Source organism: Mobula birostris, chromosome 21 (assembly GCF_030028105.1).
Source record: "Mobula birostris isolate sMobBir1 chromosome 21, sMobBir1.hap1, whole genome shotgun sequence".
Taxonomy (NCBI): Eukaryota; Metazoa; Chordata; class Chondrichthyes; order Myliobatiformes; family Myliobatidae; genus Mobula; species Mobula birostris.
Window position 1 is genome coordinate 4,629,446 of NC_092390.1, and position 18,580 is coordinate 4,648,025.

General features: G+C 40.5%; 1 protein-coding gene across 1 annotated transcript in view; it reads right to left on the reverse strand.

Moving 5' to 3' along the window:
* LOC140185993 (VPS10 domain-containing receptor SorCS1-like) overlaps positions 1-18,580 on the reverse strand; it is an 837,248-nt gene that overhangs the window by 256,449 nt on the left and 562,219 nt on the right. Inside the window, exon 6 of the mRNA XM_072239817.1 lies at positions 6,831-6,895. Within this exon, the coding sequence (XP_072095918.1) occupies positions 6,831-6,895 (65 nt within the window). The remainder of the gene's footprint in view (positions 1-6,830; positions 6,896-18,580) is intronic.

Below are 18,580 nucleotides of genomic sequence, written 5' to 3' on the forward strand. Positions count from 1 at the left end.
GGCCATAAGAGAAATGAAAGCCAAGATGTGCAAGTCAGATGACTCCAAAATATTATCCTTTTCTCCAACAATACCAAATAAAGTGGTCAAAGGATTAGGCTTAAAGTTTACTTTGAAAAATATTGAAAAAGTTTGAAATACTTCTTTCCAATATTTTCCAAGACTCAGACATGTCCAAAACATATGAATGAGTGAAGCTTCTCCATTATTACGTTTATCACAATACAGAGATATATCTAAATAAAAATGAGAAAACTTATCCTTAGTCATATGCGCCCTATGGACAACTTTACAATGTAGGAGAGAGTGGTGGGCACATAACGATGAAGTGTTAACCAATTAAAAAATTTGGTTCCAAGTTTCCTCAGAAATTGAAGTTTGTAAATCTTGTTCCCAAAGATTTTTAATTTTATCTAAAGGAACACTTCTCATTCCCAACAGCATATTATAAATATTAGATATAGATCCATTATAAAAAGGTTTCAAATTAAAAATTACATCTAGTAGATTCTCATCAGGACTTTAAGGAAATGTACTTATTTGAGACCGTAAAAAATCTCTTATTTGTAGATCTCAAAAAAAGTAAACTTTGGGTAAACTATATTTAGTTGACAGTTGTTCAAACGAAAAGAGACTTCCCTCTACAAACAAATCCTGAAAACACTTAATACCTAATCTATCCCGTTCTTTAAAAGCCACATCAATCATAAAGGGTTTAAAAAAATAATTTGAAAAAATGGTACTCAAAAGAGAAAATCTCAATAAGCCAAAGTATTTTCGGTATTGTATCCAAATTCTCATAGTATGTTTAACTACCAGATTATCAGTTAACTTACTCAAAGACAAAGGAAGTGAGGATCCAAGAAGAGAAATAATAAAAATTTATTAACAGAATTAACTTCTAAAAAAAACCCACATTGGGCAATCCTCATGATTAATGTAATCCTCCATTCTTTTTATCTTTCTGAAGATGAATTTTATTTAATCTAAAACACTTATTCTTCCATATATAAGAAGATATAATAGAGCGAAGAGAATCAAAAAAGGACTTAGGAATAAAATCAGGCAATGCCTGAAATATATATATATAAATTTAGGTAATATATTCATTTTGATAGGATTAATTCGGCCAATCAGCGATAATGAAAGAGGTGACCAATTTGATTGTGTTCTTTTTACATGATTCAATAAGGGAAGAAAATTTTCTTTAAATAAACGCTTATAGTTTTTAGTGATTGTTACACCTAAGTAGGTAAATTTGTTTCTTACAATTTTAAAAGGAAGGTTAGAATTTGTTGGTATCAAATTATTCAAAGGGAAAATTTCACCTTTATGTAGGTTTAATTTGTAACCTGAGAACTGGCTAAAACGGGAGAGTAAAGAAAGCGCACGGAGTAACAAAGTCTCAACGTTAGAAATAAATAGCAGCGGATCATCAGCATGCAGCGAGACTTTGTGAATAGTGTCTCTCCTTAAAATACCGGTGATATCATTAGATTCTCGAAAAGCAGTGGCTAAAGGTTCTAAGGCCAGATCAAAAAACAGAGGACTCAACGGACAGCCTTGTCTAGTGCCATGTAGAAACTTAAATGGTTTGGAATTATGAGGATTAGTGATAACCCTAGCAGAAGGAGCTAAATAAAGTAATTTAATCCATTGAATGAAAACGGGTCCAAAATTGAATTTTTCTGAAGTTTTAAATATTGCTCTATCAAAAGCTTTCTCAGCATCTAGGGATACCACACATTCTGATATCATGTGAGAAGGAGAATAAATAACATTTAATAACCGACGAATATTAAAGTGAGAATATCGATTTTTGATAAATCCAGTTTGGTCATCAGAAATGACAGATGGTAAAATATTTTCAGTCCTATAGGCCAAAACTTTAGATAGGATCTTAGTATCAACATTAAGTAAAGAAATTGGTCTATAAGAAGAGCATTCAGTTGGATCCTTATTCTTTTTAAGGATAAGCAAAATGGAAGCCTTATAAAAAGATTGAGGAAATCTACCGGACTTGAATGAATCCGAAAAAACTGAACATAACTGAGGTAAAAGCAGTGAGAAAGGATCTTGTAAAACTCTCCAGAAAATCCATCTGGACCTGGAGCTTTCCTCAAATGTAATGAGTGTGCAGCCTCAACAATTTCCTCAAAAGAAATAGGTTGTTCCAACAACTTTTTGTTGTCAGCAGAAATTGTAGGAATGTTGAGTTGGTCTAAAAAATTGTTCATTACAGTGTTATCCTTAGAAGATTCAGAACTATGGAGTTTAGAATAAAATTCTCTAAAAGTATCATTTATTTCTAAATAATCAGTTGTCCTATCACCATTAGCTTTGCATATTTCTTTAATCTGCTGTTTAACTATAAAGGTTTGAATATGATCAGCCAATAATTTACCTGTTTTACCTCCATGAATATAAAATTGACTTTTATCTTTTAGGAGTTGGGTTTCAATTGGATAAGTTAAAAGGAGATCATATTTAGTTTTAGTTTCAACACGTCTTTTATATAAGGCAGGTTCTGGAGCCAAGGCATACTCTTGGTCTAGTTGTTTCAGCTGATTAGCTAAATCACTTCTCTCTTTATTAGCTTTTTTCTTAATACTTGCAGTATAAGAAATAATTTGTCATCTGTACACCTTAAAGGCATCCCATCTGATAAGACTAGAAGACTCCTCTAATGTATTCTCTTCAAAAAAAGAGTAATTAGTCTCTCCATAAACTTTAAGAAATCTTTATCAGATAACAAAGTTAAATTAAATCACCAAAACCTATTTGTTTGAAGAAGACCAGAGAGATTTAAAGATAGGCGCACAGGAGCGTGATCTGAGACAGCAATCTCTTTATATTCACAGGATCGAACTGATGGAATCATTTGGCTATCAATAAAAAAAAAATCAATCCTGGAATATGTATGATGGACATGAGAGGAAAACGAATATTCTTTGTCTACTGGGTGAAAGAAACACCAAGCAACAACAATACCACATTTCATTAAAAAAGATTTAATAAACACAGCGATTTATGTGGTATCATTAATTTAGAAGATGAACTATCTAAAGCTGGACCTAAGCAACAATTAAAATCTCCACCCATCACCAATGTGTACGGACTTAGATCTGGCAAAAATGAAAAAAAAAAACGCGCAAAGAAATCTGGGTCATCTATATTCAGAGCATACACATTGGTAAATACCATTAGTTTGTTATTTAGTTTCCCTGAACACCCATTGGTATCAGAAATTGCTTTATGTTGAACAAAGGGAACTTTATTATCTATAAGGATTGAAACTCCTCTTGCTTTGGCCTGAAACGAAGAATGGAAATGAGAGTCTCTCCATCGATTAAAAAGGCGTGAATTGTCACACTTATGTACATGGGTTTCTTGAAGAAAAACAATTGGTACCTTAAGGTTTTTAGTATAGGAAAAAATCTTATTTCTTTGCACTGGGTGATTTAGCCCTTTCATGTTAAAACTAAGTAAATTAATACTTTGATCCATGTTAAAACTATTTATAAGAAGGGTTAAAGTAGCAATCAAATGTATATTAAACCCAGATAATAATTCTTGAGATATATTAGCTAAGCAACAGAATTGACTAGATTCCTAAATCAGCTCAAGAAAAAAAACTCCCCTTCTCCCCACCTCCTCCCAAAGAGAGAAAATCAGTCAAAGAACAATCGCTATCTATCCCCACTGAAAGCATCCCCTTAGAAAGCCTGTTGGAACTGCTCCAAAGAATTCAAGGTTATTTACTGTTCCAACCAAGACTAAATAATATACAGTAAAAAAATAAGCTTAGACAGGTTATCAAACAGAAAGAGCAATTATTCATACTGAAAAATATTAAACAGTCATTTTTTATAATATATGGTATTTCTATTTTTGCAAGATTTTTAATCTATTCAATATATGTATGCAGTCATTTTTTGAGTCTAAATATTCTTGCACCTGCTCATTCATACAAAACCATTTAAATGATCCATCTTCCATTGTGATTCTCAGTCGAGCCAGAGAACGAAGGGAAGGCTTAACATTTTGGCTGTATAGCTCTGCCATAACTTTTATAAACTTAACACATCCTGCCATAACTACTGATGAAAAATCTTGAACAATATTGAACTTCTGACCTTGATAGTCAACCATACCTTTTCCATGGGCATCACTAATCAGACGGTCCTTTATTTGAAATTCATAGAAACATATTTTAATGACTGATCTTGGTTTTGATTTTGAAGTCAATCCGTAGATAGGCGACCTGTGAGCATGATCAATCAACGGTAGAGACTTTATAATATCAGGGAATAATTCCATCAAAATTTTTGCAAAGAATTCTTTAGGATTATCTCCTTCCGTTTGCTCTTTAAGTCCCAAGATTCGTAAATCGTTCCTCCAACTTCTGTTTTCCAAATCAGTAATCTTCTGTCTCAGTATTTCGTTGGACTTGGATTGTATTTCATACAGCTTTCGTAAACCATCCATTCTTTCATCGGGTATAGAAATAACCTTTTCATGTTCCTTTATCTTCTTACCATGCGCGGTTAGAGTTGCTTGAATATCGTCTAATTTCATACCTATTTGTTTAATTTCAGTGCTGACTTGTTGTGAATCAGCCGATGCTTCTTTTCTGAACTGCTGAAACTCCTCAGTAAGCTTTTGAATTGAGCCTGTAATAGCTTCCAAAGCTGCTTTGGTAGTCATAGTAATACAATAACCCATCTAACAGTAGTATTTCAAAAGGTTGGAAGCAAAAGTAAGTAAGTTAGGAGTACCAGCAGAGAGCTGTTACTCCTTCAGCGACCACCAGGCAAATCCAACTGTTGGTTATTGATGCAAAACAATACATTTCACCATATGTTTCAATGTTGCAATGTACACAGGACAAATAAAGCTAATCCTTAATCTTTAAGTGTATACAGAGGGAAAAAGAGGCCGGTGTCCATGATGTGCTGAGATGTGTCCACAATAAGGATTTATTGTGTCATTCGTTTGCAGATAAGTTATGACCACTGAATGAACAGCTGAAGACTCTAATTGCCTTCATCCTTTTCCTTTGCACCTAGGCCGCATGGAAGGGAATTGTTCACTTGCTCCTATTAAAGGTACCACTGTTGAGAAGACACACTGAGGATTAGAGAGGAACCAAGTGTGCTGCTTGACACCTTGCCATGGAAGGAACTTAATGCTTATGAAGTCTTAAGGACAGACTGATAGATTTTCTCTGAGATCATGATAAAGAATCAAACACAGTCTTTAGCTAGCTATGGATTAGTGTCTGAATTGTCTGTTCCTATTTCAGATATTCCCATGAGTCACTGAATCTGGCTCAGAACTATATTTAGTGCAGTCTAACCTTGATGCATTGTGTCTTTCTTTGTGAAGTTAAGCATGTAAAGTCTATTCAGCACCAAATCTCATTCATCGTCCATATGGTGACAAAGATACAGGACTGAATGCATAATCCACACCGGATAAAAATCAAGCATACTTGGTCACCTCTGGCTAATCCACGTGTGGTTATGTTTTAAAAATCAATGAGACATCAAGGCAATGCATCAATATTGGATAGGAAATGGTGAGTCAGTAGATAATTAATTATTAGAGCATGCAGTCACTGTCAGACAAACTGCGGGTAGTTTTCTCAGTCTGTTTCTAAAATCATTTATATTGAGTAATTAATGATTTTCATTGAGCAATTAATGGAATATTTCAGAGCCCATGTATCGTGATAGTAAAACAGCTTTAGTTAGAGTTGAACGGAAGTCACAGGAAGCCAGGGATGGAATTTTGTTACAAGGTTAAGACTCAAGACAAGGTGACGGTAAGGAAATGGACAACCATTGCCCATCTCTTACCCAATTGAACAAGCCAATGGATACCTACTTTATGTGTGACCCAAAGCTGACTTACTACTGACTTTATTTGATGAAACTGGATGGACCTGGGTCAGTGCAATCTTGAAGCAGTGAATCTATGCACTGAATACATATTGTTGGATAGTTGTACCAAGTGGATGAAGTGTTTTAAATAGCTTTCCCTGCTAAAGAAGATGAACAGTAGAAATCATCTATAAGGACGGAAATGAAACTAGATATAAATCATCTTGGAACTCAGACTGAGTGCAACTGGAATATCTGTTTCCCGGGGTGGAAATGCCACTTAATGCCATTTCTCAAGGTCCCTGAATCCATCAACGCTACTTGGTTATTCTTTTTTTTCAGAATCAGAAACAAGAATCAAAATCAGGTTAGATTTATTATCACTAACATACTGTGTGTCATGAAATTTGTTGTTTTGCGGCAGCAGTACAGTGCAATACACAACAAAAATTACTAGACAATACAATAATAAATCCATAAAAAGTTAAAAGTGAAAAAGTGAGCAAAATACTGAGGTAGTATTCATGTACCATTCGGAAATCTGATGATTGTGGGGGTGGGTGAAGAAAGTGAGTGTGCATTTTCATGCTCCTGCTCTCCTCCCTGATGGTAGTGATGAGGAGAGGCTTTTTGCACGTTTTTATTTACTTCTGTAATTTATGGTAATTCTATACCTTTGCACTGTACTGCCGTCGCAAAGCAACAAATCATGTTACTAAATCAGTTGATTCTGATTTCATTTCTGATCTAGCCACAGGGAAATGTCAGGTCTTCTAAAGAACAGCACTTTGACTGTGCTGCATTCCCTCAGTACTGGTTAGGTGAACCAGTTATGAACAATTTGACTGCAGGCCCAAAGCAAAAGATCACGTAGCACTTTACAGCCAAGGCACTCTGCCTGATTTGCATTATAACCAACGATTCACATGCAACTAATGCACTTACGTCTATCTTCAGTCCTTGTTTCAATGTGTATAAGGTCTGGGTCCTTGTCCAAATCTGTTACAGACCTGGAGGGAGGAGGAATGAAGACAATAAGTGAAATGAAGTTGGACATCTGACAGCTCTATTTGTGTTCATCATCTCGTATCTCTCGGCACAGCCTATCATTACCATTGCTCGTGAACAAGAAAATCAATGCTTTTGCATTTGATGAAGGGAATAATTCATCATTATTTCTAAAGGCAATGGCGATCTGCCTGGGATTTAGATCTTTATTCAGTTTACTTCGATTTGGAAGTGACACAAGATAACGTGCTGAAGGGAAATGTGGTTACATAGTTGTTACACTCTCTGAAAGGCATTAATCTCTATTTAAACTGTAATTGTAGCCACTGCGAGGCATATTTGGACCAAACAATTATGAATAGAAACAAATACAAATGCTGAGCTTCATACAAATCCTTGCAATCCGAGTTAAGATGTTATGATGCACCTGTTAAAATGAGGGTCACTTCAAGGTCTTGTCACTTAACCAGAAGCAACAATACAATTCATGTGGAATTATCACATTACGTTTGAACACAAACCATAGAATGCAGAACAGTACAGACCTTTCTCCTTCTTTAACCCATGCCAAGATGAATCTAAAACCTTCCTCCCAAATAGCTCTCCAACTACCTTTCGTCCATGTGTTAAAATTGTCTTAAATGTCCCTATAGTGTATCTGCCTCTATCACAACCCCGAGAAGTGTATTCCCCCTATACCTCCCTCAAATCACCTTAATATGATATCCTCTCATATTGGTCATTGCCACTCTGGGAAAAAGATGCCGGGAGTCCACTCTGTTGATGCCTCCTATCATCTTGTACAACTCTAACAAGTCACCCCTTGTACTCCTTTGTTCCAAAGAGGAAAGTCTGAGCTCATTTAAACTTTCCTCATAAGACATGCTCTCTCATCCAGGTAACATCCTGGTAAATCTCCTCTGCACCCTCTCTTAAACTTCCACATCCTTCCTATAATCTGAATACAATACTCATAGTTCAGTCTAAGCAGAGTTTTATAGATCTCCAATATTACCTCCCAGCCCTTGAACTCAATCCCCTGACTGTAAGGCCTACACACAGACAGACAACTTCCAGTCTCCACATAGCCAACAGGACAACTCATTTCTAGAGCCTTCTTAATCACCTAGAGCCTGTTTAAACCCAGCTCTCATCACAGTCCTTGTTCACTCATCGAACCAGCCAGCCTCAACCAGTTGCTATTAGCCTTCAGTTACCTTGCTGTCTTGTGTTAAGTATCTGTTCTGTCTTGTTTTGTGGCCTCTCATGGCTTGTTATTTTATAATTCATTATTAACGTGATTGCTCACCACTAAATCATCTCTGCTCCTCTGTGCTTGTGTCAAGCCTCCTTTACCTTTACTGAGGAGATGGATGAATCGGCGATTGACCCATCAGAGTTGACTGTCCAAAAGATATCCGCCTTAACGAGTGCACAACCGAGAAGCAGCAGGGAACCACTGACCATCTGCAAACCACTCTCAACCAACTCTTTGTCTCTTTACAACATCTCATTAGGTATATTTAAAGTGAAGTTTGATAATTTCTTGTTAATAAAGGTTTCAAAGGTTAAGGGAGACAACAGACGACTGGGGTTGAAAAGAAAAATAAATCAGTCACGATTAAATGGCAGAGTAGACACGATGAGCTGAATGGCCTTATTCTGCTACTATGGCTTATTAACTTGTGCAGTAGCTTCGAGTGATCAGTGGATATGGACCATATGATCCCTCCATTCCTCAACACTGCCTTTCTCCACCAAAAAAAAAATTATCGAACCACCTGGTCCTATCTCCAATTCCAAAGTCACCATATAGGAAGGATACCAAGGGGAAAGATTTAATAGAATCTTGAGGGACAAATTTATTATGCAGAGTGTGGTACGTATATCAATGAGCAGCTGAAGTCAGCCAGAGGAAATGGAGGAGGCAGGTGCAATAACGATGTTTAAAAGACATTTGGACAGATACATGGATTGGACAGATTTGAAAGGATATGGGCAAAATGCAGGCAAATGGAACTAGCTTGGATGGCACAGGCAAGTTAGGCTGAGGGCCTGTTATCGTGCTGTATGACTCTATGATAACCCCTCCAACCCAAAGCTCTCAAGCGGCCACAGGTAACTGGCCTCTTTTAATTGCCCCTGGTGTGTAGCGGAGTGGTGGAATCTGGGGGATTGAGGAAAATAAAAAAAACTTAACTCAAGTTCAAAATTCAAAGTAAATTTACCATCTAAGTGTGTATATGTCACCAAGAAATACCATGAGATTAATTTTCTAGCAGGAATTTGCGGTAGAACAAAGAAGTACAATGGAATGGATGAAAAACTACACACCAAGACAGCCAAACTGTGCAAGTACAAAAATAAAGAAGTAATAATAATAAATAACTAACTAACTAAACTGTGAACATGAGTTGTAGAGACCTTGAAAGTGAGTCCATGAGTTGTGTTCAATGATCAGTTCAGTGTTGTGATGACTGATGTCTATCCACACTGGTTCAGAATTGTTGAAGGGTAATAACTGTTTCTGAACCGGATGGTATAGGGCCTAAGGCTCATGTACCTTCTTCCTGATGGTAGCAGCACATAGAGAGCATGGCCTGGATGGTGGGGGTCCTTGATGATGAATGCTGCTTCCTTGTGGTAGTATTCTTTGTAGATGTGTTCAGTGGTGGGGTGGGATTTGCCCATGATGGATTGGGCAGCATCCATCACATTTTGTAGTCTTTTTCATTCTTGGACACTGGCATTCCCATACAGACTGTAATGCAGCCAGTCAGGACACCCTCCACTTGCATCTTTATAAATTTGTCAGTGCTTTAGCTGACATGCTGAATCAGTAAAGAAAGTAGAGGTGCTGCTGTGCTTTCTTTGAAATAGCATTTATATGCTCGCCCCAGGAAAGATCCCCTGATATGATAACGCCTAGGAATTTAAAGTACTGATCCCCTCCCCTAATGAACACTGGCTTATGGACCCCCGTTTTCTTCCTTCTATAGACAATAATCACCCCTTTGGTTTTGCTGGTGCTGAGTGAGAAGTTGTTGTTGTGGAACTACTGTACCAGATTTTCAATCTCTCTCCTGTATGAAAACAGAAATCCTGTATTGATGGTTGGTGGTCAGCATGGACTTGAAAGGTTAAAAGGTCCCATTCCGAGCCTCTCTAAGAACCAATGATTACCTCAAGCTTAAAGGGCACCATGGTAGTGTAGCTGTTATCATGATGCTTTCCAACGCCAGCTTTAAGCTCAGGGCTCAGTTCCAATCACTGTCCGTAAGAAGTATGTGCGTTCTCCTTGTGATCATGTGGGTTTCCTCCAGGTGCTTTGTTTTACTCCCACACTCCCAAGACATATGGGTTAGGGCTAGCAAATTGTGGGCATGCTGTGCTGGCACTGGAAGCATGGTGACACTCATGGGCTGCCCAGCACATCTCGGACTCTTTTAGCCGCTGACACAGGCAACACATTTCACTGTATGTTTCCATGTCTACGTGACAAATCAAGCTAACCATTACGTTTTCATTCCAAAACATACAGAGTATCTGTAGAGAGAATTTGTGTCTGTGTTTGAGGTAGGATCAGGATAGATTGCTCCCCGATAAAAATGAGTCCGGAGGTTTGTTCAAATATTTAAGAATATCTCTTCAGAAAAAGCAGTGCAGTTAATGAAGTATTGGTCACCGCAAGCTCTCCTGTCATTTACACCAAGGTTATTACCCATGCTTAGACACATGGTTTATTTGATCAGAACGTTTTTAGTTTGCCAGGAGTTGCAGGCATCAGAGAAATATTCCTACTGCCCATGAGCACCAGCATACTGCTTATTACATCTCTTTTGCTTTGCTGGCAGATGACATGAAGGTTTGTTTGCACACAGAGAGAATACATAAAGATCAGAAGGACAACAGACATCAGGACAAGGCATGTGAAGTCAGTCCAAGTCCAATTTATTTCATAATACTACTAAGGCCATTTTTTAGTTAACTTCTCCAGGGTAGCTGCATCTTCTATAAAACACAGAATATGAGTCTTGAGAATTCTCTCATTGTTATCATAGTACAGACAAAAATGCATGTCTCCCTTTGTTATCAAAGTTCTGACATAAAAGAATTATCTTCATTGTTGCACGTATCATATATATTTACAGAGTAAGTCTTGACAATGTTGAGAATGAAGCCCAGCTGGATGACAGCACTGTGGAACACTCAGGGGCAGGGCACTGACAGCTTCTGTGACTGGGTATGATCCTGACTCCTGGTGCTTCCTAATTGGAGACTGCATGTTCTCCGGAAAACTGTGTTGTCTTCCTCCGGGTACTCCAGTTCCCTCCTGTGTCCCAAGGTTCTGCAGGTTAGCAAGTCTACTGGTCATTATAAATTACCCTTTTTGTGCCGGTGATTGAATGGGAAGGAGGGGGAAATAAAAACAGTATCAGTATGAGTGGGTGCCTAATAGTCTTCTCAGACTTTGCATTGAGGGATCTGTTTCCATTTTGCATGACTCTGTGACTCCAAGTAAAGACCAGGAACACCGGGATATGCCTAGTGCAGTTTGTATTGAGCCTATTTATAGGATGGGTACGACAAACAGTGATTCTTAGTTCAACGGTGCAGTTGCGCTAAATTGGACCCTTCTTTGCTGTCCCAAGGTATAAGGACATGAGGCAGATAAGCAAGATAAGACCCCATGATGTTACAGGAAAGATATTAGCATGGACAGAACTGGAGTCTTTGATTGGAGTACAATGCAGGCGCAGTAGAAGATTTGCTGTGCAAGTCTTCAGAGTGTCTGAATCAGCTTTGGCTCAACAGGGCTTCAGTAAGAACAGGTGGAGGCATGGCACGTAGGCAAGTTCATTCATTATTTCTTATATTTTTTCCTCATCTAGCTCTTGAGGGAATAGGGGTATGTCTACAGGGCCAGTGTTCTGTTCTGGGTGTCAGATGTGGGAGACGGTCAGCCTCACCAGTGGCCACGTTTGCACCACATGCACCGAGATGCAGCTCCTTAGAGACCATGTTAAAGAACTGGAGCTACAGCTCGATGAACTTTGGCTAGTTAGGGAAAGTGAAGAGGTGATAGGCAGGAGCTAGAGGGACGTAGTCACCCCGAGGCTACAGAAGACAGATAAATGGTTTGTCAGAAGAGGAAAGGGAGAATGTCAGATAGTGGAGAGCACCCCTGTGGCCACCCCCTCAACAATAAGTACTCTATTTTGAGTACCGTTGGGGAAGACGACCGACCTCGGAAAAGCAACAACACCCGTGCCTCTGGCACTGAATCTAACACTGTGATTCAGAAGGGCAGGGAACTGAAGAGAATGGCAAGCAATGGCACATATACAAACAGAGAATCGAGGAGTATTTCACCTCCTCCGACCCCCGGCGCAAGTGACATGGTATACAGGTCATTACAAACTTCAAACCATCTAGTACTGTGCCCCCTTCCAGCTCTGCTTCCCTCCCTGATGAGCTCAATTACTTCTACGCCCACTTTGACCGAGAGAACAAGGAGGTCACCCTCAAAGCGGATCTCCCACCTGGTGAACTGCCTCTCTCACTTTCCACCTCCAATGTTTGCACCACCCTGAGCAGGATGAATGTACGGAAGGCAGCTGGTCCAGATGGATTACCTGGTTGTGTGCTCAGAGTCTGTGCAGGGCAGTTGGCCGGGGTCTTCACGGACATTTTTAATCTGTCCCTGGCCCAGGCAGTTGTCCCCACAAGCTTCAAGATCGCCACCATCGTGCCAGTGAAAAAGCATTCCACTGCCATGGGCCTGAATGACTTCTGCCCAGTTGCACTTACCCCCATCATTGCAAAGTGCTTTGAGAGACTGGTTCTATCACATTTGATATCCTGTCTGCCCACTACCCTGGACCCCCATCAATTTGCCTATTGCACCAACAAGTCAACAGAGGACGCCATCTCCACAGCACTTCACTCTGCTCTGACCCACCTGGACAGCCCCAACTCTTACGTCAGAATGCTGTTCATTGACTTTAGTTCAGCATTCAATACTGTGATCCCCTCCAAGCTGATCACTAAACTTCGCTAGCTTGGTATTAGCTCATCCCTCTGCAATTGGACCTTGGACTTTCTGACTAACAGACCCCAATCAGTTAAGTGAGGCAACCTCTCCTCCTCCACTCTCACCCTGAACACCAGCGTGCCTCAAGGCTGTGTGCTGAGCCCTCTTCTGTACTCCCTTTTCACCTATGACTGCGTTCCTCTACATGGTTCTAACTCCATAATCAAGTTTGCAGAGGACACCATAGTGGTTGGCCTGATCAGAGGGGATGACGAGACGGCCTACAGGGATGAGGTCCAGCACCTGGCCACGTGGTGTGCCGACAACAACCTGATCCTTAACACCCTGAAGACCAAGGAGATCATTGTGGACTTCAGGCATGCTAGAAGCCAAACTCACGTCCCCATCTACATCAACGGAGCTGTAGTGGAGCATGTATCAAGCTTCAAGTTCCTTGGTGTCCACATTTCTGAGAATCTCACCTGGTCCCTGAACTCCTCCATCCTGATCAAAAAGGCGCAACAGTGCCTTTATTTCCTGCGGAGCATCAAGAAAGCTCACCTCTGTCCCAAGATACTGACGGACTTTTACCACTGTACCTTTGAGAGCATACTCACCAACTGCATGTCAGTGTGGTATGGCAATTGTCCCGTATCGGACCGCAAAGCACTCCAGCCTGTGGTGAAAACTGCCCAGCGGATTATCTGCACCCAGTTGCGCACCATTGAGAACATCTACCATAAACGCTGCCTGGGCAGGGCGAAAAGCATTATCAAGGATGCATCTCACCCTAACTATGGACTTTTTACTCTCCTCTGATCCGGTAGGCGCTACAGGAGCCTCCGCTCCCACACCAGCAGGCACAGGAACATCTTCTTCCCTGAGGCTGTGACTCTGCTGAACCTCAGATCACAGCACTTAGCAGTATTGTACTGTCTCGGTACTTTTATATTTGTGTGCTGTAGCACTTACTTTTTATTTGCAATTATTTTGTAAGTAACAGTATTCTTTGCATTTCTGGTTAGATGCTAACAGTATTTCATTGGCTTTGTATCTGTACTCGGCACAATGACAATAAAGTTGAATCTAATCAATAATAGGGGATTCAAGAGTTAGGGGGACAAATAGGTGATTCTGTAGACCTGAAAAAGAAACACGGGTAGTAATTTGCCTCCCAGGTGCCCGGGTCTGTGATGTTTCTGAAAACATCCACTATATTCTAAAAAAGGAGGGTGAGCAGCCAGAAATCATGGTACATATTGGTACCAATGACATAGGTAGAAAAAGGGAGGGGGGTCCTGAAAACGGGATACAGGGAGTTAGGGAGGAAGCTGAGAAGCAGGACCTCAAATATAGTTATCTCGGGATTGCTGCCTGTGCCATATGACAGTGAGGATAGGAACAGAACGAGGTGAGAGATAAATGGGTGGCTGAAGAATTGGAGCAGGGGACAGGGATTCAGATTTCTGGATAATTGGGACCTCTTCTGGGGCAGATGTGACCTGTACAAAAAGGGATGGCTTGTACTTGAATCCAAAGGGGACCAATAATCTTGCAGGTAGGTTTACTAGAGCTGATGGAAGTGGTTTAAACTAATATGGCAGGGGTTGGGAACAAATATGATAGAGCCGAGGATGAGCCATCAGGTTTACAAATAGATTAGGGATGTAACATAAATGTAAAGAAGGACAAGCCAATAATTGGGTACAAATGCAAAACGAGCAAAAAGTTAAATTGTACCACAGAGGCAAAATTCAACAGGGTGAAGAATGCAGGACTGAAGGTGCAGTATTTAAATGCATTTAGCAATCAAAATAAGGTGGATGAAATCGTGGCACAATGAAAGATTGGTTGGTATGACATTGTGGGCATCAATGAGTCATGGCTGAAAGAAGGCCATAGTTGGGAACTTAAAATCAAAGGATATACTTTTTTATCGAAAGGACAGGCAGGAAGGCATAGCTGGTGGTGTGGCTGCTCTGTTGGAAAGAGATGGAATTACGTCTTTAGGAAGAGGTGACACAGGGTCAGAGAATGTTGAACATTTGTGGCTGCAATTAAGAAATTGCAAGGGTAAAAAAAACATTATGCATACCAAATAGTAGCCAAGGTGTGGGATTGCAAAGGGAGCTGGAAAAGGCATATAATAAAGGTAATGTCACAATTGTATAGGGAACATCAATATGCAAGGGGAATGGGAAAATCAGGTTGATGTCGGATCGCAAGAGAGGGAGTTTCTTAAATGCCTACGAGATGACTTTTTTACAGCAGCTTGTGCTTGAGCCTACTCAGGGAAAGGCTATCTTAGATTGGGTGTTGTGTAACAACCCAGAACTTATTAGGGAGCTTAACGTAAAGGAACCCTTAGGAGGCAGTGATCATAATATGATTGAATTGATACTGAAACTTAGGAGGGTGAATCACATGTATCAATATCGCAATGGAATAAAGGGAATTACAAAGGCATGAGAGAGGAGCTTGACCAGGTGGATTGGATGAAGGAGATACTGGCAGGGATGATGGCAAAGCAGAGGAGACTGAAGTTTCTGGGATTAGTTCACAAGGCATGATAGATGTGTCCCACAGAAGAAGAAGTACTAAGGTGGCGGGGTGGGCAACCGTGACTGATAAGGGAAGTCAACAACTGCATAAAAGCTAAGGAAAGGGCATATAAAGGTAGCAAAAGCGAGTGCGAAGTTGGATGATTGGGTAGTTTTAAAAATCCATCGAAAGGCAACTAAAAAAGCTATAAGTAGGGAAAAGATGAAATATGAGGGTAAACTAGCCAATAAAATAAAATAGCATACCAGAAGTTTTTTCAGTTATATTAAGAGTAAAAGGGAGGTGAGAGTTGATATTGGACCACTGGAAAATTATGCTGGTGAGGTAGTAATGGGGGACAAAGAAAAGGCAAATGAACTTAATGGGTACTTTGCACATGTCTTCACTGTGAAAGACAGTAGCAGTATGCCAAAGGTCCATGTGTGTTGGGGAAAAGGAGTGAGTGCCATTGCTGTTACAAAGGAAAAAGTGCTAGGCAAACTCAAAGGTCTTAAGATGGATAAGTCACCTGGACCAGATTGACTACAACCCAGAGTCCCGAGAGAGGTTGCTGTAATATTGATGTGACTCGGACACCGCTGTAGATTGAACAACCTCGTTTATTCACCAGACTTCCATTTTTTTAAACCTTTTCCACGTCCTCACGTCATACGCACTCTGACGCTACGAATACTCACACAGTACATTACGTCCCCCTTCTCAAGGTTTTTTTTTTACAACACTGTGAATTACCAAAACAATGTCTCTAGGTGCGCCCTTCTTACAGTGCAACAACCATGACATAAACTAAAAGAAATCTTACCTTCTTGTACTGTATTCTGCATTGTATTTTACAGTACGAACAGCAGTGTATTTTCTTTTACTAACATAGACTAATAAACCTTTTACTTCACACCTTGGAACATGTGTGACTTTGCCTCAAACTGTAGGTCTAGTCTCTGTATCTAGCTGGAAGTTTGACTTGTCTCCCAGACCGTGTGTGATACAACGGTGACTGTGCTTGACCTTCATCTGTGTCAGTCTCTCGGGTGACCTCTGTGTCTTTGCGGTCTGCATCACTCTTGGTGTCGTTTGTTTCCATGTCTGTACATGTGGAAATGTCCTGTGCATCTGTACGTGGAAACTCCCTCTCGCCTGTCTTCAGCAGATGCTTCCTGTTCCTCCTGTAGACTCTTCCATCCGACGTGCGAACTATGAAGGATCTTGGTTGCTGATGTCTGTTCACAACCACAGCTGGTTGCCAAGTGTCCCCTCTCTGTATTCTGACATTTTCACCAGTATGCAGATCTGGCAACTGTCTTGTATGTCTGTCATAGTAGCTCTTTTGCTTTGTCTGCTCGTACTTTTGCTTGTCATGTACTTGAGCATTACCTTCAGGAGTCAGTAGAGTTTGGACGTTGGCAGTTTGGACTTCAGACGACGTCCCATCAACAGGTGCGCAGGAGAGAACCCCACACCCTCAATCGGTGTGTTGCGGTATTCAAGCAGAGCAATGTAAGGGTCACCGTTGCTGCTATGTGCCTTCTTGCGCATGTTCTTGACAGTTTGTGTAGTTCTCTCTGCTTGTCCATTAGACTGAGCGTGCCCTAGACTGGAAGTAACATGTTGAAATTTCCAGCTTTCTGAGAACCCTCTGAACTCACCACTGGCATATTGTGGACCATTGTCACTAACGACAATATCTGGAATACCATGTCTTGCAAATGTCGACTTCATTATGGTAATGACACCTCAACTGGACGTGTCACTTAACTTGGTGATCTCCGGATATTTTGAATAGTAGTCCACACAAAGCAGGTATTCTGTACCATTGTAGTGAAAGAGATCTGTGCCAATCTTCTCCTATGGTCTTCCTGGTAGTGGGTGGGAAAGCACAGGTTCTCTTGGATTGCTGCTTTTGTTTTCATTACAGACAGCACACTGAGACACAATGTCTTCTATCTGAGTTGACATGCCTGGCCAATAGAGAATGTCTCTTGCTCTTTCTTTACATTTCACTATCCCCAGGTGTGACTCATGAATTCTGTTGAGCATTTCCTGTCACATTTGGTTTGGTACGATGAGTTTTGCCGTTTTGAACATTAGTCCTGATGCATAGCTGATTTCCTCTTTAAATGTCCAGTATTTCTGCATTTCCTTTGGAACATCTTTTCTTTCTGCTGGCCATCCATTCATTGTAATGTCTCTTAGCATTTGCATTTCAGGATCATCTGCAGTTGCTTTCCTGAACATGTTCAACTTCTCCTCAGAGATGGGTAGCTGAGGTGTAACCCAGTTGACCTCCAGTTCTCTTCCTAACAACTCTTCCTTTTGCTCTTTGAGGTAAGCACGGCTCAAAGCATCAGTGATGTGCAGTTCTTTTCCTGGCTTATAGGTGACTGTGAGAGTGTACCTCTGTAGCCTGAGAAGCATTCTTTGCAGCCTCATAGGAGCTTGGTGGAGTGGCTTTTTGAAGATGCTCTCAAGTGGTTTGTGATCACTCTCAACCTGGATTTCTTTGCCATATATATTGGTGGAACTTCTCACACCCATATACTATGACGAGTAATTCCCTCTCGATTTGAGCATATCGGCATTGGCAGTCCATAAATGCTCGTGATCCATACGCCACAGGCCTCCCATCCTGCAGTATTACAGCTCCCATTCCTTCCGAACTGGCATCCACAGACATCGTCACTGGTTTATTGACATCATAGAACTTGAGTGCTGGTGCATTGGTAACCAATTGCTTCAATGTGTCAAAACTTTTCTTTTGTTTGTCTTCCCAATACCATTCAGTGGTGCTCTCTAGTAGCTTTTGGAGTGGAGCGCTGACCTCTGATAAGTTGGGAATGAATTTGGCAAGATACTGTATCATGCCCATGAACTCAATAGTTCTTGCTTGTCTTTGGGTGGTGGTAGCTGTACCACAGCTCTGACCTTTTCATCATTTGGTTTCAGCCAATCAGCACTGAGTACATGACCTATGTATTTGATCTCTGTAGTTCTGATCTTACATTTTCTTTTGTTAAGTTTTAGGTTGTACTCATGTGCTCTCTCCAGGAGCTTCCCCAGTCTCTGATCATGTTCCTCAATTGTGTCACCCCATATC